Source organism: Hemiscyllium ocellatum, chromosome 2 (genome assembly GCF_020745735.1).
Source record: "Hemiscyllium ocellatum isolate sHemOce1 chromosome 2, sHemOce1.pat.X.cur, whole genome shotgun sequence".
NCBI lineage: Eukaryota > Metazoa > Chordata > Chondrichthyes > Orectolobiformes > Hemiscylliidae > Hemiscyllium > Hemiscyllium ocellatum.
In genome coordinates, this window is record NC_083402.1 from 54,940,142 (window position 1) to 54,964,302 (window position 24,161).

The window sequence follows — 24,161 nt, forward strand, 5'->3', positions numbered from 1 at the left end:
AAGGTGGATACTACTTCTCTATTCCTTGTGTATAACAGCAAGCTGCAGCTCCTTCTACACTGTAAGCACTTTTAATGAAGCTTCCGCTGCAAGAACCCAACCACAGAACACCAAGAAACCCTCTTTTCACATTTCGACAATTCAAGCAAAATCACTGCCGTATGCCTGCTCGAGATCAGCCCATTTGACCCCAACAAAAGAGTTCCGATGCAAAGTAAAATCCTGCCCTGGATTTTTCAATGATGCTGCTAAAATATAGATGTGAAATTCAAAGGACAAACAGTTCAGATACAAACATGGCATTTTTCTTTGTTGGGAGACAGTAGAACCTCAAAGTTAGAGGCCCACCATGGCAAAATAAACAAAAATCACAATGAAATGGAAAATAAGACTTTTGACAACCATTAGATGGAAAAATCATTTAATAATCAGGATGATTATAGAAAATATAGGAGGCAAAGCAAATACTGAGTGAAGATTATCTTGCAACTTGACTGGACCTCAAAACATTTCATAAACAAATATATTAAATGTTCAAGATTAGGTAGGAAAGTGTTGAACACCATTAAGAAACCAAAGGGAAATGATCCTGCAGAACCACTCACCAGGAACCAAGAAATGTTGAAGGAGATGATGAGAAACAAGAGTATATCAAAAATAATTATTATTTCTAGCAAGTGGGTCAGTAATCAGACATTATATTTTTAAAGTTACGCGCAAAATATCTATGAGGTGATCTGCTTCCATTCAGGCTGCTGTCAAATTCTATTAAGCTCTATTTGGAATGGTTATAGAAATGACTGAATAATTTTAACAGCAAGTTGGATATGCACTAAAAGATAAATCTTATCGGGTAACTTATAAGTTAGTTAGCATGGAACAAAGCATGACTACCCTTTCAATGAATCAACACAGACATGTTGAGCTGGATAGCCTCTTTCTGTTCTGTAAGTTTCTATCATTTATGCCAGTAATAAACTAGTGAAATAGTCAGACGCATGGTAGATGAAACTTAAGACAAAGTAATGTATTGTGACAGATTTACATAAGAATAATCAGGAGAGACCATATATCACAATCCACATTGTTATTGATGACACTGATAGGATAGAAAGGAGGTACTGCTGAAAGATTTTGAACAGTTAGGAGCGATATTTATAAACCAGAACATCCAAGGTAATAATCAGTGGATTATTATGTGAGCCATACGTCTGCTGGCTCTTGTTCTTCCACATGGTAAATATTGTTTGGGAGGTGATGTTGAAGGAGCCATGGTGAGTTACTATACTATACCATACAGATAATACATACTGAGGCCATGATGAGATGGTGATGGTAGTGGAGGGAGCAAATGTTGAAGGTGCCAATCAAATGCAATTGTTCTGTCCTCTGTAGTGTCAAGCACAGGTATAAATGACTGGATGATTTTTTCTGTGCTATATTATTCTACAATTCTATGATGGAGGAAATTACGTGGATGCTAGAAATTATATTGTTGGTTTCAATTGAGTATTGATTTGTGCCAGAAGATATGCAGCCTATGTAGCAACCATTTCAAAAAATACAGAACTCACCTGCATTTTTTAAAACTGGCTAATCAACTTAACATCTGTGATGACAAATTTATTTTTAGTTTAAGTTTAGTTTAACTACAGAGGAAACTATCTCGATAAACAGTAAATAGAAAAAGAGCATAATATCAAGGGGTGCAACTATGCTTAGCAAATCTGAATTCTTTGAGGAAATTATAAGTACAGTATATGAGGAGAATACAGTGGATGGAGTATAATGGGCTTTAGGAAAACCTATAGTATTGCACAGAGACGACTAGAGATTATTTAAAGATACATAACGAAGTAGTGAAGTAAAAATACTGGAACAACAATAGGAGAGGAGGAGTTATAGGTAACAGTGTAGTTGGAAACTGATAGCAGTACTCCTTAGAATTCAGCACTGAGGTTACTTTGGTTCACCACACATATCAATGATTGGGTTATAGTTTTGTATAACCAGACAATTCCAGGTGGTATTATCACTGAATTAGTTCAGAAACACAGGTAATGAACTGAGAATCTGCAATCAAATCCCGCCATGGCAGATGATGGAATTTAAGTTCAGTGTCAATTGTTGAAAACCCCCATCTGGTTCTCTAACTCTCTTTAGGGAAGGAAAGTGCTATCCTTACCTAATGTGACTGCAGACCCATAGCAACGTGGTTCACTCTTAACAGTCTTCTAGGCAATTTGGATATGGGCAATAAAGATTGGCCTAGCCAGTCTCATCCACATCTCAAAAGAAAATTCACAACTGAAATCAAAGTTAGTTGGACAGTTAAATCATTGGTAGGTTGAAGAAAGCCAATATTGATGGCATTCAGAATTGAACTAAAGTACTGAAGATGAAATTCAATGCTAATAAGAATGAAGTGATTCATTTTGAAATTTTTAATTTTAAATATAAGCAGCTCAGAATAGAAACAGCTATGATGTAACACTAAGCCATATAAAATCTTATCAGGATGTCAGTGTGAGCATTTTGTGCCATGCTGAGCAATTTTGGGGACAATGTTTGGGATGATGAATATATGCTACTTCCTTCCAGACAACTTCAACCATGAAGTTTCCTGACCTCCATGCTCTTAAAGCACTCCTTTCATTCCATGATTTCTGTCAGCAGCACTTCCACAAATGCACATAAAAAAGTAGTTCCCTTGATGTGATATTGGAGATTTAAAAAGGGTATACCAGGACTCCCTCCCTCCCAATTACAGCAAGCAAATTGAGGACTTTTTTGGCAACTAAGTGAGCCTGAGAGATTAATAAGAAAATGTTAATAAGGGAACATGAACAGATTATTGGCAATTACACTGGCAGGGATTAAGATTAGGATCACTCTCAAAATTGGGAAATTGTTGGTTTTTGGTTTGTATGTTGGTTAATCTTTTGCATTCGGGATGCCCATCTCTCAGTACAGTACCATGTATCAATTTTACTTTATTTTCTACTGTGTTTATAACAAATATTTATTGACAGAATTCTTCAGGGTATTGAAGCAAGCACAGTTTTACACACCTTAGCCACACTACAGACACATACAAGATATACTGAAATTAGCATATAGTTAGATGACAAATAAAGAGGATTGTTTTTCCATAAACTGAAAGATGATATCTTAAGTTCAGTTACTTAAGCCTTAACTTCATGAAAGTAAAAGGAAAAGCAAACTTTGTGGAAAGATCAACAATAAATCAACTGTCATGTTATTCATGGCCAAATACAATTCTACACTTCAGTTAGATGATCACTAAGCAGGACTGACAAGCATGATGAATAATTATTTGTACACAGTGCTCAACCAATGTTCTCGAAGTAAAATCTGAAAATAAAAGAATTAATTGAATCATGGCAGACAGACAATAAACTCAGCAACAATTAAATCAAGAGCTAGAAAGGAGTTTTGATAATGCCAGAAAAATATTACATATTGCAATTTGGACTATATCAGAAAATTCTGCAAATAGGCAAGAACCAAATAAGTTGTAAAAAAAATACTATCTTACAAAATTTCAATATTCCAATTCAAAGTTTAAATATTTCAGTCCATGAATAAAAACCCATTGAAGACAAATGTAGTCAAAGTACTCAGTTTTATGATACATTTTTATACAGTACTTTACAAGCTCCCAAAAGGGAACCTCAAATAAACTGTAAAAGATAGGTGATAATGAAAAAGAACACCATTTATTAATTTTGCATAGGCTATATACAGCCTCAGACATTTCTCCAAAGAGAAGAACAAGCCTAGCTTTCACCATACAATGCCACAGGCAGAATACAAGAGAAACCAAATAAGTGCTTCCCGAAGGAGGGGAAACTGCCTGAAGCATCAAATGACCTACTAGAAACCCCTCAGTCATTATTTTTGACGTTGTAATTTGTTAAAGGTAGTAAAGTTTTTTTTGTTTCAATGGAATCTTTTAAGTAAGAGACTTCAAACATTTTTCTCAATTTATTTTAAAAGAGGATACATCATAGGATTTTTTTTGATATTCAACATTTAGGAGCTGCAGAAGATGAAAATGTATTTCTTTCCAATTAGAAATGTATTTTACTAATATTGGAAAGTTTAGGATATGTTAAATATTTACGAAACAAGTCTTAAAAATCAATTGTGAAAGCTTTTATTAATAAAAAGACTGGATAGGAATGTGAATGTCAAATTTTCAAAGTCAAGAATAAACTGAAAGAAACATAAATTGTTGGTTTACTAAGTGAAAAATTTAAAACTTTTAAGATTTTTAACGCAAGAATGACAAAATTTATATTCTATACTAATACCATAAACAGCAAAGACCAAAATGACAAAATCACCAAAAGACTAGGTACCAACTAAAAATAATCCATGAATTTTAAAAGCACGGCAACTCTGTAGCAAATATTTTGGTAAAATGTCAAATTCTCTTCTGACAAATAGGGAAGAAATAAATCAGAGAAATGTAGGAACGTTGTACTAGCTCTGCAAAATCTGCCAAAGCTCTTTTTTTTTGCCATACACACTACAGAATCCTCCACTAATTATTGCATTTTATTGACAGCAGCAATCCCTCGGGAAGTCATTTAAAAAGTTTAACCCCTAAGCAAGTCGTGGCTTCTCTTGCCTTTGAAAGTGTCAAGTGCATTGATTACGACTGCATGAAGTACTACCTTCTACCGAGAGTATCTCTCACTGCACATTCTAAAGCACTGTTTCACCCCCTTTGGCTTTGATTCGGTGATTCAGACCACTTCAGCCAATCTTAAAGACAAAAGCAACATATTGAGAGTGAGAAAGATAACACACAAACAGTATAGAAAAGATCACAACAAATAGCACAAAGAAATAGAGAAATGCAAGTTAAAAAAAATAACTGTCATATAGACTAAAAAAAATGACAATTAAAATGAGAAACGTGAGAATTTTAAACCAGCATTGGAATTCTGGTCAGCTGGAAACCCCAAGGCTTTTGATACACTTTCACAAACTCACACCCCCTCCTTTTTTTCTACCAAGTCTCCAGAGCTGTTGCTAACTACCCAGCATGGGCTGCATACAGTGTCTGAATAGTCTATTCTAACCATAATCTTTAATTCATTATTCCATGAACATTAAAAAAAGGTCATAAGCATTAAATGCTGACTTCAGTATTTTACCTAGGCTGAGGAAAAATCCTTACAGAAAATTGCAAAAGACTGGAGTCGTTGTACATCTTTCCGCTGTCAAACAAATACTCATATTTCCCTGACACCACTGGGAGAAAGAGATCTCAAACTGCCGCAATTCTCATCCTTTCTGCTCACGTACATAGCAGAAGCTCTGGTATATTTTGGTTGGGTCAATGTCAAAGTAGCAGCAAGCTAAAGCTTGATGTATCATGATAGCAATCAATTCAAGAAGAGAAAAGAATCTAAGTGAGTACTTAATCAGCTCATTATAAATTCTTCCCAATTCTGTCTTATAAAACTATACATTTTGGAAACACACAATCATCAGGCAAAGGTTTATAAACTTTAAAAAATAAAACGATGCCTAAAATCCCTTAAGGTAATTGGATTTCCAGTACAGCAACTTTGATTTTTTTTATATATATTCATTCCTGACAGGGCCAGGAGGTAATGATACAGCTGCCATGATGCAACAAGCAGACCTGTCTTCTGTCAAGAGTTGAAATCATGAAGGAATAAGCTGTCGTTAACAACCTCTCTCCAAACACTGGAGCTGTCATCTCATTGTTTCCCTTCGCTAGCACAGGAATTGGTGTGGGCTCAAAAAGCCTGTCAAGCAAGGCTGGCACAACATTTTAAATTTTCCTGAATTAATACTTCCATCAAACAGTCTGCCAATATCACCTCTGGGAGTGGACGACTGATCTAATAATACTAATGATAGAACTGGACAGATTTTTATAAACAGTATTTCAATGATTATGAGAAGATCCCTTTGAAATTTAGAGAATTCCTCCTGATTGTATGTTTGTACTAATATCTTCCACATATATTGCTTAACTCATATACCGTAGTACAAATTGTGACTGATTATAGTTAATACTACAGTTAATAGTTATAATGCACCTATAAACACAGTTATCTCAATACAGAACAAAATTTCAACTTCAAATACAGATCAATTCCTGAACTTTCATGGCTCAGCAAACACATCCATCAAGTAACTAAGCCAAAAACATCTTGTGGGTGTGAAGTTCAACAACTGAATCATTAAGATCTCAGTACTGAGTAATAATAAGACAGCTTGGAAATAGATTACTATTTGCTTCCATGTTGGGGTTAGATTAAGTATGAGACAGCCAGGTTCAAATACCAACACACCACAAGAAAAAAAAACAACTGGAGTGGTTCTGGAAGACTTTCAGCACTTCATATACCTGAGCAAGCAATCAAAACTTGCAGGATGGGACTGGTTTATTTCGGGAGAGACAATAATACAAGGTACTGTGCAATTTTTTTTGACAAATAGAACTTTTACACTGCCTCAAATACATAAATTCGATTAATAATGGCTTATTCATTTATGCATATTTTGGAACATCTAATAAGATCAAAGAAACTTTGGTCCCAAAATCTAATTAACAATTAGAATACAGTAAATTGATGATCCTATCTTAGAATAAAGAGCAAACCAATATTCCATTTGGCCTAACGAGTGCATGCTGGTGCTTATAATCTCCACAAGTCTCCTCCCTTCCTATCTAGCTTGTCTCAGCATTTTATGCTTATATTTCTCTTACTCCCATATAACTTGTCTAGTTTCCTCCTGAAAGCACTCAAACTATGTAACACAAATGGTTTCTGTGATAATTACACATTCTAGGCACATTGAACAGAAAAAAAATTCTCATCTCCCTATTGGATTTATTAGCAACTATCGAGCATGGCCCATAGTTTTGGTTACTTTCATTAGAGAAAAAAACCCGATCCACATTTAACTTGCCCAATCCATGAATAATTTTAAAGATCTCTGTCAATCTAAGTTTTTGTTTTTTTCTGAAAAAGCCTTAGTTAGTTCATTATTTCTTAATATCTATAATCGCTCCATTCTAGCACCTGTTTTGTAAATGATTTTCCTTTTCCTCCAGTGTCATTAACATATTTTAAAATAGCATGAAGATGAGAGCCGAATTCCCAGATCCCAAGCAACGGAGAAGGATGGGAACACAAATGTTTGCACTGGCCAGTTGACAAATGCCATTTCTACCACCAGTATGTCCACCAGGCTCGAGAGAGGACGACATTTATAGTGTGTTCAATCTATTAATAGCAGCAATTAAAATTGATAAAGCATTCTTCTCAGGGCACGTTCTGATTTTGACAGGCGTACACAGGGGTATTGTCTCGAGGTGGACACATCGTGGGGAGTCATTTATGGCAGACTCCAAGATTTAGGTAGTCACAGATTGGGAGAATAGTGGGCAGTGTGCATTTCAAAAGACTCCCTGAAGGTTTGCCATAAGCAATGGCACACAAACATCAAGTCTGGAAGATCCTCGCTCAGACAAAAAAAAACTCAGAGGTACATCCTGTTTTTGAGAACACCCATTAATACCAGAGGAGGTATGAGAAAAGGAGTCTATGAAAAGAATGCCAGCAAATCGAGTCCAAGGACCAATTCCACCTCCTGGAAACATCTGCCAAATATGCTGTTGCAGACACAGGACAGAAGGATCCACAGTGTCATGGAACTTCCTAGGTGAACAATCAAACTCATTAGTGTGATCACCATCGACTACAAGCACTATGGAATAAAGTTTCAAGCTGAAGCTCTGCCTGAATTTGTCCTGCTACCTGGCCAAAATTCCTCCCTTAAAACAAAGAACAAAGAAAATTACAGCACAGAAATAGGCCCTTTGACCCTCCAAGCCTGCACTGATCCAGATCCTCTATCTAAACCTGTCACCTATTTTCTAAGAATCTGTATCCCTCTGCTCCATGCACATTCATGTATCTGTCTAGATACATCTTAAATGACGCTATCGTGTCCACCTCTATCACCTCCAATGGCAACGCATTCCTGGCACCCACCACCTTCTGCGTATAGAATTTTCGACGCACATCTCCCTTAAATGTTTCCCCTATTACCGTGAACTTGTGACCTCTAGTAATTGAGACCCCACTCTGGAAAAAGCTTCTTGCTATCCACCCTTGCTATCATGAGTTTGTAGACAACAATCAGGTCCACCCTCAACCTCCGTCTTTCTAATGAAAATAATCCTAATTTACTCAACGTGTCTTCATAGCTAGCACCCTCCACGCCAAGCAACATCCTGGCGAGTCTCATCTGAACTCTCCAAAGCATCTACAGCCTTTTGGTAATATGACGACCAGAACTGCATGCAGTCAGCTCGTCACATTGACCAAAAAAGAATATATAGTAAATCCTCTGTAACCTCAAGATCATAACTCACAAATTCACCTATCCATGCCCAAAAAAAGTAACAAAATTCAACATAAGTGAGCAAAATTCATGTATCTTTGATTTTTAAGCTATTTTTAACTTGTTCTTTTAATGAACTCCACACTCACTAATTTCATTATTTGTGGGGGTTCTCAGGAACTCAACCCGCATGCATACGGAGCTATGATTATATGCAAAATATACATATAAATATAAACAATGACTCAAGGAAAATAATCAATAGAATTTTTAAAAATTTTTATTGAAACATTTTTCTTTCCAAAAATTACAAAAGTATGAAAGTATAGCATCATAACATCAAAATAACAATAAACAATAAACCAACCAATATACCACTCTTCAAAAGAAATCAAAACTACATTTATTTATTGATTTGTAATAAATAAGTAACACAGCTCAGCACAACAAGACCACAGCTCTTAACTTATGACAGCTACAATTATTCAACCCACATTTGTTCAAAATTCTTCCTTTCATGGAATTGGGTTTATCAGACCAAACCATCATGGCTACACAAAAGCCCTAATCAAAATGGTGGACAGATCTGCTTCCAAATAATTCAAAAAGAGTTGCCATGTCTCGTAAACATTGTCTATTTTCTGGTGCATCATATTTGTAAGAAAGTCGAAGGAATGTGTTCCACAATTAACTTACGCCACCCTGAGGGGGGTTCTCAGACACCCAGCACATCGGAATGTTCTTCCTCGCACAAAAAGTGAGAATGTTAAAAAGCTCTTTCTCATGTACATCTAAGAGAGGTAAATTCAGCAAGCCCAGGAGCAAAGAGACCAGGTCCACATTGACTTCAGTCCTCAAGACCCTCTCTATTATTCCTGCTGCAGTGCTCCAATATGCACGGAGCCTGTGGCAGGACCAGAGACAATGAGTGAGAGTACCAGTATCTATTTTACATTTGGGGCACAGTGAATGTTCCCTGCTTAAATTTCGCAAGACGATCTGGGGCCAGATGAGCCCTATGAAGAATCTTTAGCTGCATTGCATAGGTCCTATTACATACTGAAATCCTCTTCACATTCTCACAAATGTCCTCCCATGTTTCCGAAGTGATCTCAACTCCTAACTCTCCCTCCCGGACCTTGATGTTGACGCTCAATGTCACCCTAGGAACCTCTCCCCAACAAATGATAGAGCACTGAAAGAGTGCTCTTAGCCTGAAGCACCCTCTTTTCTGTATCAGATCTACAACACTCAGTCAAGAGCATGGTCTCCTTTCGGATAAAATCTCTAATTTGAAACAGAAGATGTCCCTATTTGACAATCCATATTTCCAAGTTATTTGATCAAATGACATCAACGTTTCATTCTCAAACAGATCACTCAAACAAGAGACTCCCCGCCCAAAGTTTAAACCTGGGATCCATTGACCCTGGCCAGAAACCTGGCATGCCAACAATGGGAGTAAGAAAAGATATTTTAGACATACTACCCTCCATCTGCCTCATTGCCCTCCATGCTTTGACTGTGTTAGTGACGAATGGATTACGGCAATGTTCCGCAACTGCCTTCATTTTATCTAATAACAGCAGGTTGATAAGCAGACACTTCATCTGGGAGGCCTCAATGTCCAACCATGTCGATGCTGAGGCCCCACAGGCCCAGTCACTTACAAAAGATAGGAGGGAGCTCAATTGATATCTTCTAATGTCCATCAAGTCCACTCCCCTCAATTCCTGGGGGGTTGCAGTTTTGCAAGCTTAATAAAGGGACTGCTTATAGCGCCAAATAAAAGAACTAAACCAGCCATTCAATTTCTGAAATGTTTGCCCAGGAAAGAGCAAAGACAGCATTTGCAAAGGGTACAATAAGCAACGAAGAACATTTGTTTTGATAAGTGACTCAACCCAACCATGATACTGGAAGGCCTCCCATCTTTAAAGCTCTTGTTTAATCTTGTCAAGCAAATGAACAAAATTAGTCTTGAATAACTGATCAAAACTAGAGGTAACAGAGAGGCCCAAGTTAAAAAACTTTGTGCCCACTTAAAGGGGAACCCACCTTCCACATCAGGTATTCCCCAAGACCCTCCCCCCATAGACAGAGCCTTCGACTTAGAAAAATTGATCTTGTAACCTGAGAAAGAATCAAATGAATTAATACACTGTATCAAACAGGACACAGAGACTGCCGGGTTCAAATGAAAAATAAGAACATCCGCATATAATCTAATCATATGCACCTTCGACCCCACCTTTGGGGCAGCTATATTAGGGTCCCCACAAATGGCCTCCGCCAATGGCTCAATCACCAATGTGAAAAGCAAAAGTGAAAGAGGACTGCTTTGCCAATTGCCCCTATCAATATTAAAATTATCAGACCATGTACCATTGGTGAGAACTGCCACCAGATCACTGTAAAGGGCCCTCATCCATCAAGTAAACACTGCACCAGGCCAAACCGCTGTAAAGGTATATAAAAAAAACGGCCATTCCACCCGATCAAATGCCTTCTCTGCATCTAAAGAGACCATTAACTCTTGAACCAATTGCTGCTGGTACACTTGAATCATGTTAAGCAATCTCCTAACATTATTAAACGTCCTGTGACTCTTGACAAAGCCCATCTAATCTTCTTTAATAATAGAAGCCAACACTCCTTCCAACCACAATGCCAAATTCTTAGACAAAATTTTATAATCAGAACTTAAGAGCAAGAAAAGTCTATAAGAAGCACAATCCTCTGGGGCCTTCCCTTTCTTGAGGATAAGGGAGATATTAGCCTATCTCAAGGATGGCAGGAGGCAATCATGACTATATAAATAGTTATACATATATAGCATTGGCCCTGACAGTATGTTTACAAATTCTTTATAAAACTCATTGGGAAGACTGTCAGGACCAGGCACTTTTTCAGTTTGAAGTTGCTTCACCGCCTCTTGTATCTCTTGTGCTGTTAATGGAGCACTAAGGAGAAATGGCTGCTCAGCAGACATCCCCGGAAGATCCAAGTTCCAAAAAGACTCAATTTTATCCCATCTATCCGCACAACATTCCGACTAATACAGTTCAGACTAGAACCTTCAAAATACCACATTAATCTTTTTAGGAAGAACAGGTCCCATTCTCATCCTTAATAGAAGCAATAGATTGGGAGGCATTCTTCTTCCTAACCAGATATTTACCCAGCAGCCTATCACCATGCTCAAATAATCTTTGCTTTGCAAAGCAAAGTTCCTTCCTGGCTGTATGCATAAGCATGGAGTCCAAGGCAGATCGAAGGGCTGTGATCCACTGCAGCTTAGTCACTGACTATCTGCTGGAATATGCCATCTTAGCTGCCTTCAAAATTGTGTCTTGAGCAGATGCTGATACTCTCCCTTCTGTCGCTTCTGACTGGCCGAGTAGGAGATAATTATCCCTCTCGCATAGGTCTTAGCAGCCTTCCAAAGGATGGATGGATTAATAGCTATACCCAAGTTGGTGGCCAAAAATGATTCAAATTCCCGCGAAAAGTACTCAACAAACTTGCTGTCCTTGTGGATGAAAGGATCCATTCGCTAGTACTGTGAGCTCATTGTATTACCCTTAATCTCAACCATTAAATATACTGCTGCATGATCAGGGATGGCAGTATTCCCAATTGAACAAGATACCACCGAATCTAGAAGAGCCATGGGAGTCAGGGAAATAAAAAAATCAATCCTTGTATGGCATTTATGAGAATTAGAAAATAACGTAAAGTCCCCGCCTATTGGGTGGAGACATCTCCAAATGTCTACCAACACTAGTTCCACACAGAGATCACTAAACTGTTTAGATTGTGGAGAAAGCTTTGGAGGGCCTGTTTCAATTCTATCCAGCACACAATCCATAATGCAATTAAAGTCCCTCGCCCTATGATAACGTGCCATGACACAAAGGCCATTAGCTTAGACAGAGCATCAGTCATACATTTAAGGGGTTGGACCGGAGGACAATAGACGTTCAAAATACCATATTCCTCACCAGTATTAGAGCCTCAAGGATAACAAACCAACCATAGTCATCTTTAAAACGATTAAATTAAATGGAAGATTCTTCCAGACGAGTATGGCCTTAGTGTGAAAAGGACAAGAAAAACACGATCGAACCCACCCTGCTGTGACTTCAAGTGTCCCTTGTCATTAAAGGTGAGTCTCCTGCAACAGGGCAACATCTACCCTCTCCTTTTCAAGGCTCAACAACACCTTTTTCCTTTCAACTGGCGATAGATTCTTCTAATATTCCACGTGCACCATTTAAGAACACTGCTAGCCACGATCTTTTACAACCATTTTGACCTACCCAGAGGAAGAATTTGACTTACAGCACGCTGGGCATATTCACAAGACTACTTGTGGAGTCTATTTATGAAAAATCAAAACACTTAGACGAACTACAAACCACAAAGGCACTTAATGGGGGACTCTATCCCCTGCCCATAGAGGGCATTTACACATCCTAATCACATCTCCATTCCCCTGACCAGCTCAAGCTGTACCCCAGACCCAAGCAACTGAAGGAAACAGACAAAATAATGAGCACTCTGCCGAACCCCAACTATATACCAAAACAAATCCTAATCAGAGAGAAAAAAAATAAAAGAAACAGCAGCTTCTTTAAGAAAAGGGGAACATTACAAGAAACATAGCAAGAGAAAACAAAAGAACATTCTTGTCCACGATATAATTCCATCCGAATTATTTTCAAGTATTCAAGAATTTTTTTACTTGTTCCAAGGAGTCAAATGACTGCACCATCACCTCGTGAATATAAAGCACCACTGGGTTCTCATCAAATATTGAATATCAAGGTCCCTTAATTTTCTCTTGACCTCTTCAGATGATTTCCTTTTACAGATCACTGCCACAGAGAAGTCCTGGAAAAATATTATCTTAGTTCCCTGATAAGTCAGGGCCGGTGGATGTCTCCCTATCCTTCTAGAAGATTCCAGAACACTCTGCTCGTCCCTGTAGCTTTGACATCATACCAGGACCAGGTGGGGATGCCAATCCAGACCGGATCTGTGCACCGCAACCCGATGAGCTCTATCAACCTTCACCATGTCCGCCTCAGCATTTCAGTCAAGAAACAGCAGCAGCCAGTCTTTAAAAAAGCTTGCTAGCTGCCCACCTTGTACTCCCTCCAGTAGCCCAACAAGCTGTATATTTTTTCCTCAATTTTCCAGATCATTGACCTGTTCAGTCAAGGCCCAGACTTGTCTTTCGAGGGCCTGGATCCGCCTCTTTAAAAGGACTCGACCTCAGTCTCCAATGCCGCGGTCCACCGCTCAACCTCTTCAACCCGCTTCCCGAGCCCCTCCAACTCCTTCTCATTCATTTGTAGCATGACTGAAATCAGCCTCTGCCGAGTAAGATTGTCGTCCATCAACTCCTTGAGCATCCCTCAGATTGCCACAAGTTCTTCAGCAACGTCCTGCTACGCAGGTCCTCTTTTTTGGCTGCCGAGGGAGTTGCAGCTGCAAACGCAGTTGCTGTCACGGGCACGCCTGACGCCTTTGGCAAGTGTTCCATGTGTTGGGGCATGGCTGTATGCTTTTGTTTCGTCACCCTCGTTTGCTCAAAAAGGATTTACAGTAGAACCTTGACTATCCGAACATCAACCACCCAAATCCTGGACTATTTGAACAAGATCCCTAGGCCCTGCAAAAAAACCATCAGGCAATCCAGCATTCAGTTATCAGTTAAACGCCATTATGGCATGCATTGCCAGATAATCGAGACAAGAATTGCCGGATAACATTGAGGTGAATTGTCGGATAATCAAAAGATGCTCGGACAGCTGGCACTCACGAATTACCGCTTATTTCTGGCCACCTGAACTCCCCACCCATCTCACCCAGACAATTGAGGCTCCACTGCAAATGGATATAAACAGTTTCACAACTGTTTAGTATCAATTTTCTCTGAAATAAGGAAAGGTGGTGGGGGGTGGAAAATCACTACTGCTAGGCTGGGGTGCAGGGCTCAGCAAGGCAGATCTACTCAGATCGCCACCATCTTGGATCCCAGGGATTATTTTTAAACGTTTCTTATATGCAAAATGGCTGTTATGGTTTACTTACTTAACAGGTACTGTATTTCTCATGCTTTTTGATGAGAGTTACCAACTTCTGTTTCTTTAAGCAAAAATGTTACAAATGCCAATGTATCCATTAAATTTGCTGAAGTTCCAGAAACACAATTGTTACAATGCAGAAGGAAGCCACTTGGCCAATCGTATTGACACCTGCTACATAATTGTAATCATGTTATTATCAAAGTATCTGGTTCACACCAGTAATGAAAACACGCAGTATCTGTGTCAAGTATACACTTTGTCAAATCACTTTTGTACGAACAAATATCCTACAGATAACGACCAACAGATGGGAGGCATTGTTCTAACTTCATATATCCTTTTGATTCGTCATAACGATTATATTCTTGCATGTGTAATTTTCAATATCGTTTATTTGATCACCATTAAACTAGAATACAATAGTTACCCAACACAACAATGTTTAATCCAAGAACTGTTGGGGAAAAGAAACCAATTGCAGCCACAAGGTATGGCTTATCTCTTCCCATCATGGGGTCCTTCAAAATCTTAACTAAAGAACATAACAGGAATACAAGTCTGCTGTCTGAGTTGGTTGATTTCAGGCTTCAAAAGAGACAAAACAAGATACTGACTAATCAATCAAAGAGATCTGGAATTCTGAAGTCCACTTAATCCTCCCTTTGCCTGGAAACGTTGGAAATAATAGCTGGGCTAACTTTTCTTCTTTCATGCAGAGGAACCCACACCTCATTTGCCCTCATGAACTTTCAAAATAGCCCCTTCAGGACAAACACTTTGGTTGATATCACCTCTTATTATCCAGTCTCAAAAATGCAATAAAAGATAAACCAATTGCAGAATGAACTTGTACTACCATCAGAATAGAAACAATGACTGACTCTAAAAAGGTACCTGTCAGCAATGGCCACTCAAGAAGAGAATCTGCAATCCGAAATAGAGGAAACCCTTGACAGGATAAAGAAAAGTGCAGTGAACATCAAGATCCTCAGATGAGGCAAGACATTTGTTCATTACTTCCAATAAGTGAACACAAACTCTACCCCTATTCATGCACGTGATACAGTTCTCATTCTATAATCTACAGCTAAAGCAAAAGTGCCATGATCCTGGCAACTGCTGTCCTTCCCTGGTGAGCCATCTCCCCCAACAGTATCCAAAACAGTATACCTGTTTTGGAGAGAGATGACCACAGGGGACACCAGCACTGCCTTCCTATTCTTGCTCTGGCTTTTGGTCACCCATTCACTGTCGGCCTCAGCAATTCTAATCTGCGGTGTGCCCAATTCACTAAACGTGCTATCCACAACCCCCTCAGCATCCAAATGCTTCACAGTGAGTCCCTCCACAACTCCAGAGCCATCATGCAGTCAAACAAGAGCTGCAGCTGGACACACTTCTTGCAAGTATTAGAATGAGGGACATCAGCCACGTCCCTGAGGTCCCACATCAAGCAAGAGGTACATGCCAAGGGTCTGAGGTCACCTGCCACTGTATGCTGCTGCTTAAATATATACTATGTCCTTACCTTCCCGGCAATGTCCTAGTCCCAATGTCACCACCACTCCGTCTCCTTCTGCTCCCGGACAGGAATAAGATTGCTGAGGGAGGCGAGGGGGGAAATAGCTGGGGCCCTGACAGATATCTTTGTAGCATCCTTAAACACAGGTGAAGTGCTGGAGGAATGGAGAGTTGTTAATGTTGTCCACTTGTTCAAGAAGGGTAGTAAGGATACTCCAAGTAACTAGAGACCAGTGAACCTGATATCAGTGGTGGGAAAGTTGCTAGAAAAGGTACCGAGGGATAGAATCTATTTATATTTGGAAGAGAATGGTCTTAACAGTGATAGGCAACATGGTTTTGTGCGGGGGAGATCATGCCTTACCAACTTAATAGAGTTCTTTGAGGAAGTGACCAAGTTGATAGGTGAAGGGCAGGCTGTTGATGTCATATACATGGACTTTAATAAGGTGTTTGATAAGGTTCCCCATGGTAAGCTAATGGAGAAAGTGAAATGATATGATGTGCAGGGTATTCTAGCTAGGTGGATAAATAACTGGTTGAGCAATAGGAGACAGACAGTAGTAGTTGAAGCGAGTTTCTCGAAATGGAGAAATGTGACCAGTGGTGTTCCACAGATTCAGTGTTGGGCCACTGTTGCTTGTGATAGACATAAATGATCTGGAAGAGGGCACTGGTGGTCTGATTAGTAAGCTGGCAGGCGACATGAAGATCGGTGGAGTAGGAGAAAGCATAGGAGACTGTCAAAGCATACAGGAGAACATAGACTGGAGAGTTGGATGGAGAAGTGGCAGATGGAGTTCAATCTGGGAAAATTTGAGGAGATGCATTTTGGAAGGTCTAATTCTAGAGCGAACTATACTGTAAACAAAACAGCCTTTGGGAAAGTTGATGAGCAGAGAGATCTGGGAGTTCAGGTCCATTGTACCTTGAAGGTGGCTGCACAGGTGGATAGAGTTGTTCAAGAAGGCATATGGTATGCTTACCTTCATCGGATGGGGCATTGAGTATACGAGCTAGCAGGTCATGTTAAAATTGTACAACACTTTGGTTTGGCTGCATTTAAAATACTGTGTACAGTTCTGGTCACCACATTATCAAAAGGATGTGGACACTTGAGAGAGTACAGAGAAGGCTTGCGAGAATGTTGCCTGGTATAGAATGTGTTATCGATGAAGAGAGGTTGAGGAAGGTTAGGATTGTTTTCAATAGAAAAAAGGAGATTGAAGGGGGGATCTGATTGATGGCTACAAAATCATGTAGGGTATAAACTGGGTGGATAACGATAAACTTTTTCACAGGATGAAGGATTCAATTAGGTCACATGTTCAAAGTGAGAGGAGAAAAGTTTAAGGGAGATACACGTGGAGAGTACTTTACACAGAAGGCAATAGGTACCTGGAACGTGTTGCTAATAGAGCGAGTAGAGGCAGGCAAGGTAGATTCATTTAAAGTGCATCTGCACAGATGCATGAGTAGATGGGGAGCAAAGGGATACAGATTCTTAGGAATTGGGTGATAGGTTTAAACAGTGGAATTGGATCAGTACAGGCTTGGAGAGCCGAAGGGCCTGTTCCTAGGTTGTAAGTTTTCTTTGTGTTTTGTAAGTAGCTGCTAATCTTTGTATAAAACATCACGTTTTACCATCATTTGTCAGCCTGGTATGCATGGACTCTTCTAAAGAGTCTTCCTAAAAAGAGGGGCAAAAAGGAACAAATGAGGTTTACACATTCTACAGGAAAGGCAGGAATGACAATAGCCATTTTATGTATGAAGCTGGTTTCACAATCCAGAATTGAATCTTGAATACACAGCCAAAATTCTCCCAGTCCAAAAGTAAAATCCTTGTAATACCACATCTACAACTCATCAGCATTTATGTCCCAAGTTTTGACTCTGAAGCTGGTATCACAGAAAACAAGGCAGAAATAAGTGACATCCTGGAACGAAATAAAGCAGTCTTTTATGCCTGGCAGAATAATCCAATGTTGCAAGAAAGAAGACAGCATTCCAACAGTTCAAAGCTGATGCCCAAAGACAAATCCAGAACATAAAAGGCAAATGGTGAGAAGAGAAAAGATGCGAAGTCCAAAAGTTTGTTGTGCATCATGGCATGCAAACTTTTTCTGAAGTCATCAAGCTATCCATAAACCAAACAAACAAAATCCCTTTGTCTGCTTGCAAGGTACTGACCATACCCACCCAGCATGTGACTGCAAAATACACAACCCAGTGACTCACACTAGATATGATTCTGCACTTGGACAACATCTGTAGGAAAATCCTGTGCGCTTGAAGAATTATGCTGATAACCTAGTTAGGATCGCCAGTGAGGTTCACAGGCAGGCAGACTTGCGTGCCCTGTAACCTACTACTAGTAATACATGGGACCCTGTTCTTTACTGGTAGAAATAAAATAGGTACAGACACTGCTTCAACTTGACAAAATAAGTGCCAGCCATTTGCTGGATCATTTCTCAGAACAATCAGACTCAACCTGCTGGTTTAAAATTTTGAACCAAGTTTAGCGGTTAACTATGAATTGGAACTAACAGGTACATTCTTCATGGCAATGCCTCTACCAATCAATAGTTTTCTCTCTGCTCTCACGCAATATAAAATGTTCTTTTCCCCTTGAATTGGTAACCTAAATGACTTGATGAATGTAAGATGAAAAGCTTTGAAAAATGAGCCTTTTTCCACAAACACTATCTTCAAGATAGGAGATAAATAATGCTTTAGAAACTAAATCAATAATTTTTGTTCTTGCCCATAGCAGGAAAAATCTGAACACACACTCTCCCAAATTGCCTACTCCCTGTGCTTGAAGAAATCCCACGACAGTCTGGGTTTACAACTCCCAGAGAGACATTGGACACTGTCGGTGTTCCCAATAAAATCTAAAACAAAAGTCGTGAATACCAACGAGAACTTTGACCTGACCAAAACATTTCACAGGATCATAAAATAAGCCAACTTTGATCTGAATAATAGACAATAGGTGCAGGAGTAGGCCATTCTGCCCTTTGAGTCTGCACCATCATTCAATATGATCATGGCTGATCATCCTTAATCAGTATCCTGTTCTTGCCTTATCTCCATAACTCTTGATTCCACTATCCTTGAGAGCTCTATCCAACTCTTTCTTAAATGAATCCAGAGACTGGGCCTCCACTGCCTTCTGGTACAGAGCATTCCACATAGCCACCACTCTCTGGGTGAAGAAGTTTCTCTTCGTCTCTGTCCTAAAATGTTCTACCCTGTATTTTTAAGCTGTGTCCTCTGGTTCGGCACTCACCCATCAGCAGAAACATGTTTCCTGCCTCCAGAGTGTCCAATCCTTTAATAATCTTATATGTCTCAATCATATCCCCTCTCAGTCTTCTAAACTCAAGGGTATACAAGCCCAGTCGCTCCAGTCTTTCAGCACAAGGTAGTCCTGCCATTCCAGGAATTGACCTTGTGAACCTACGCTGCATTCCCTCAATAGCCAGAATGTCTTTCCTCAAATTTGGAGACCAGAACTGCACACAATACTCCAGGTGTGGTCTCACCAGGGCCCTGTACAGCTGCAGAAGAACCTCTTTGCTTCTATACTCAATCCCTCTTGTTATGAAGGCCAGAATGTTATTAGCCTTCTTCACTACCTGCTGTACCTGCATGCTTTCCTTCATTGACTGGTGCTAAAGAACACCCAGATCTCTTTGTACTGCCCTTTACCTAAATTGATTCAATTTAGATAGTAATCTGCCTTCCTGTTCTTGCCACCAAAGTGGATAAACACATTTATCTACATTAAACTGCATCTGACCACTCATCTAACTTGTCCAGGTCACCCTGTAATCTCCTAACATCCTCCTCACATTTCACCCTGCTTAGTATCATCCGCAAATTTGCTGATGTTAATACTAATACCACCTTCTATATCATTAATATATATTGTAAAAAGCACTGATCCCTGCGGTTCCCCACTTTTCACCGCCTGCCATTCCGAAATGGAGCCGTTTATCACTACTCTTTGTTTCCCGTCAGTCAACCAACTTTCAATCCAAGTTAGTACTTTGCCCCTAATACCATGCGCCCTAATTTTGCTCACTAACCTCCTATGTGGAACTTTAGCAAAAGCTTTCTGAAAGTCCAGGTACACTACATCTACTGGATCTCCCTCGTCCATCTTCAGAGCGACATCCTCAAAAAAGTCCAGAAGATTAGTCAAGCATGATTTCCCCTTCATAAATCCATGCTAACTCTGACCTATCATGTTACTACTATCCAGATGTGTCGTAATTTCATCCTTTATAATAAACTCCAGCATCTTTCTCACTACTGAGGTCAGACTAACTGGTCTATAATTTCTTGCTTTCTCTCTCCCACGTTTCTTAAAAAGTGGTACAGCATTAGCCACCCTCCAATCTGCAGGAACTGATCCCGAATCTATCGAATTCTGGAAAATAATCGCCAACACATCTATGATTTCTCAAGCCACCTCCTTCAGTACCCTGGGATGTAGACCATCAGGCCCTGAGGACTTATCAACCTTCAGACCTAACAGTCTCTCCAACACCAATTCCTGGCAAATATGAATTCCCTCAAGTTCAGGTCCTTCAGCCACTGCAACCCCAGGGAAATTGCTTGTGTCTTCCTCAGTGAACACAGATCTAAAGTACCAATTCAATTCTTCTGCTATTTCTTTGTTCCCCGTAATATATTCCCCCGTTTCTGTCTTCAAGGGCCCAATTTTAGTCTTAACCATTTTTTTTGCCTTTCACATACCTAAAAAAGCTTTTACTATCCTCCTTTATATTTTGGCCAGTTTACCTTCATACCTCATTCTTTCTCTGCGTATTTCCTTCTTCGTAATCCTCTGTTGTTCTTTAAATGCTTCCCAGTCCTCTGTTTCCCCACCTATCTTTGCTATGTTATACTTTTTCTCTTTTAACTTTATATGTTTCTTAACTTCCCTCGTCAGCCACAGCCACCCATGCCTCCTCCTGGGATCTTTCTTCCTTTTTGGAATGAACTGATCCTGCATCTACTGCACTATAGACAGAAATATCTGCCATTGTTCCTTCACTGTCATCTCTGCTAAGGTATTGTACCATAGAACTTTGAACATAAGACATGACAGTTAACTATCCAATGCAAAAGATTTAACCCAAGTGGAAGTGCAATATGCAGATTCATGCCACATATTAAAAAGGACCTCATGGCAATGAAAAAGATGTACATTAGGGCTGCCTGCCATCAAACATCTAACTTATCAGGAACATACAAAAATTGAATTGATTTGCACCAGCAAAAATTATATTAAGATATTCAAGGTCCTGAAGGGTTTTCGTATGTTAAACTCTGAAAACCTGCTTATCATGACACTGAGAATATCAAGGTGGCATGGAATGCAGCTCTGAAAGGAAAGAATAATAGATCAAAAAGAATTGTTTAATTAAGAAGGCACTAAACATTTGGGAATAGAGTGTAGGTTCGCTCACTGAGCTGTAGGTTTGATATCTAGACATTTCATTACCTGGCTAAGTAACATTATCAGTGGCGACCTCCAAGTGAAGTGAAGCGGTCGTCTCCTGCTTTTTATTTATATCTTTCTCCTGGATGGGGTTCCTGGGGTTTGTGATGATGTCATTTGTGGAAATGATATCACCACAAATCCCAGGAACCCCACCAGGAGAAAGGTATAAATAGAAAGCAAGAGACAACAGCTTCACTTCACTTGGAGGTCGCCACTGATGTTACGTGCCCAGGTAATGAAACGTTTGGATATCAGACCTACAGCTCAATGAGCAAACCTTGACCCTAAACCTCAACCTGAGCTACAAACCTTCATAAACCTTGCAAAAATTTGAGAATAGAGGTGAGTGAGATTTGACAGTGGTTTAACTTTAAATGTTGGCAATGAATGTCGTGGGAAAGCTGGCAGAGGCCAGAGAAAGGAGTGGCCAAGAACCAATATGAAATGTTCTGAGACAACGTTGAGGGTCATCATCAAACCAGCAATCCACTTCCTGTCTTATGCAGATAATGTTAAATACATCTCTAGTTTGAATTACAAGGAGGTCTGCAGAGAGGTGAAGGCTTTCCTGGACAGCAATATGAATAAATCAATCACCCACAATGAACATGCCAAGTGCACAACAATTACTGCTGTGGATACCGAACTTTAAGAATGATAATACCTCAAATGCCTGGGTAAAGGATATGTTATACATGAAGACGTCCTGAGTTATAAATGTGATAATACAACGAACAAATTTATATCCCACAAGAACATTGTTGTCTTATGGTACACCCTTAATCAACAAGAAATGCAGATGTTGTGACATGCTTTGAAATGCCAGGAGCATCCTCCCAACATTTGGAAAGAAATCTTTACGAGCTAATAACTGCAATTTTATGGGGTAGCTGAACTAGTTTTTAAACAGAGAAATCAATTGCTGAATAAAATGTAATGAATTGTATTTCCTGCTGTTCTATACTGGAGCCAGCCAGGTGGACTACAATAATCTTTTTTTTCTCTTATACATTAATACCATTTGTGTTTTTCTAAGTATTGAAGCAAAGTCAAGTGGTTAAAAGACATTAAAATATGTTCAGAAAAATCAGAAATAAGTTTCAGAAAATTAGCCTTACATTCATAGCCCTTTTAATGAAAGGTATCTGCGTGCCACTGTCAAGATCTTCATTGATTATCAATCGTCTGGACCACTGTCCAACCCGAACAACCCCACTACCGTGAATCAGAACCATTAATTTGTCAGGGTTTGACATGGCATCTTCACTCATAAAGATGAAGCTCTTTGGTTCATCTTCTGTAGCGTCCACCTGAATTAAAATAAAAGCAGAGAAAGATTTTTAAAAATCATCGTGGACTGTATATTGTTATAAAAATAGGAAGAATCACAGAATGGTTATAGCATAAACAAAAAGGCCAAACAGTTGATTGCATCCATACCATTTCTAATCCTACAAATACCTACTCCGTTTACTCAAACTCTGCAAATTGTTCTCTTCAGATAATTATCCAATTATCTTTTCAGGGCCACGATTAACTCTGCCTCCAGGATTTCAGATCTGAACTATTTGTTACATTAAAATATTTGACTTCACGTTGCTGTTGCTTCTATCTATATTGACCTTAAATTGTATACTCTGATTCTCAATACTTGAACCAATGCGAATAGTTTCTCACCACTGTTAACCAATCTCTCAAACCTGGTGTATCACAACATGATTTTATAATTTGTGTGCATGTACAGCTACATCTTTTTTCTTCTACAGCCCCTTTATTTTATATTGCCCTTTCTCTTTCTTCCTATCAAAATGAGCCATGTTACACTCTGTTAAATTTGAAATGCCATCTGCTAGTCCACTCCACCAGCTTACCACTATCCTCCTCATTGTACATAATACTTTCAAGTTTTAAGTCATTCTCAAATATTTAAATTGTGCTCCATTAGCATTCATATGTACTATTAACATGTACGGAGAAAAGTGTGGCTCTGACAAACTTCCGTAAGTTGGAAAAACACTTACGATACTTAACAGTACTGTCGCAAAAAAAAAGAGTTTTCAACAGTCAAACAAATCTATTTGAAAGTTTTTGAGTTATTATGGAAGATCTTATGTTTGAAACCAAAGAAAGTCTTACTTCATAACATGAATTTCAAATTGAGTTTTGGACAACAGATCCCAGGAAAGATACATTGTATATGAAACTGGTCTAGCATAAATTCGCCAGAATGATTTTAGGGCTTAAAAGTTACATAGTTACAAAATGTTGACTTGTGCCTTTGAGTTTAGAATTTGAAGAGTGATCTAATCAGGCTTAGACTGGAGGTTGGCAAACGTGGTGCCACTGTTTAAGAAGGATGGTAAAGACAAGCCAGGGAACTATAGACCGGTGAGCCTGACATCAGTGGTGGGCAAGTTGTTGGAGGGACAACCTGAGGGACAGGATGTACATGTATTTGGAAAGGCAAGGACTGATTCGGGATAGTCAACATGGCTTTGTGCACGGGAAATCATGTCTCACAAACTTGATTGAGTTTTTTGAAGAAGTAACAAAGAAGATTGATGAGGGCAGAGCAGTAGCTGTGATCTATATGG

At 39.3% G+C, this 24,161-nt stretch overlaps 1 protein-coding gene across 3 annotated transcripts in view; it reads right to left on the bottom strand.

The window, feature by feature from the left end:
- arb2a (ARB2 cotranscriptional regulator A) overlaps nt 1-24,161 on the bottom strand; it is a 535,689-nt gene that overhangs the window by 437,366 nt on the left and 74,162 nt on the right. For all 3 annotated transcript variants that reach the window (XM_060844193.1, XM_060844184.1, XM_060844202.1), the window contains exon 6: nt 22,686-22,877. In XM_060844193.1, the coding sequence (XP_060700176.1) occupies nt 22,686-22,877 (192 nt within the window). The remainder of the gene's footprint in view (nt 1-22,685; nt 22,878-24,161) is intronic.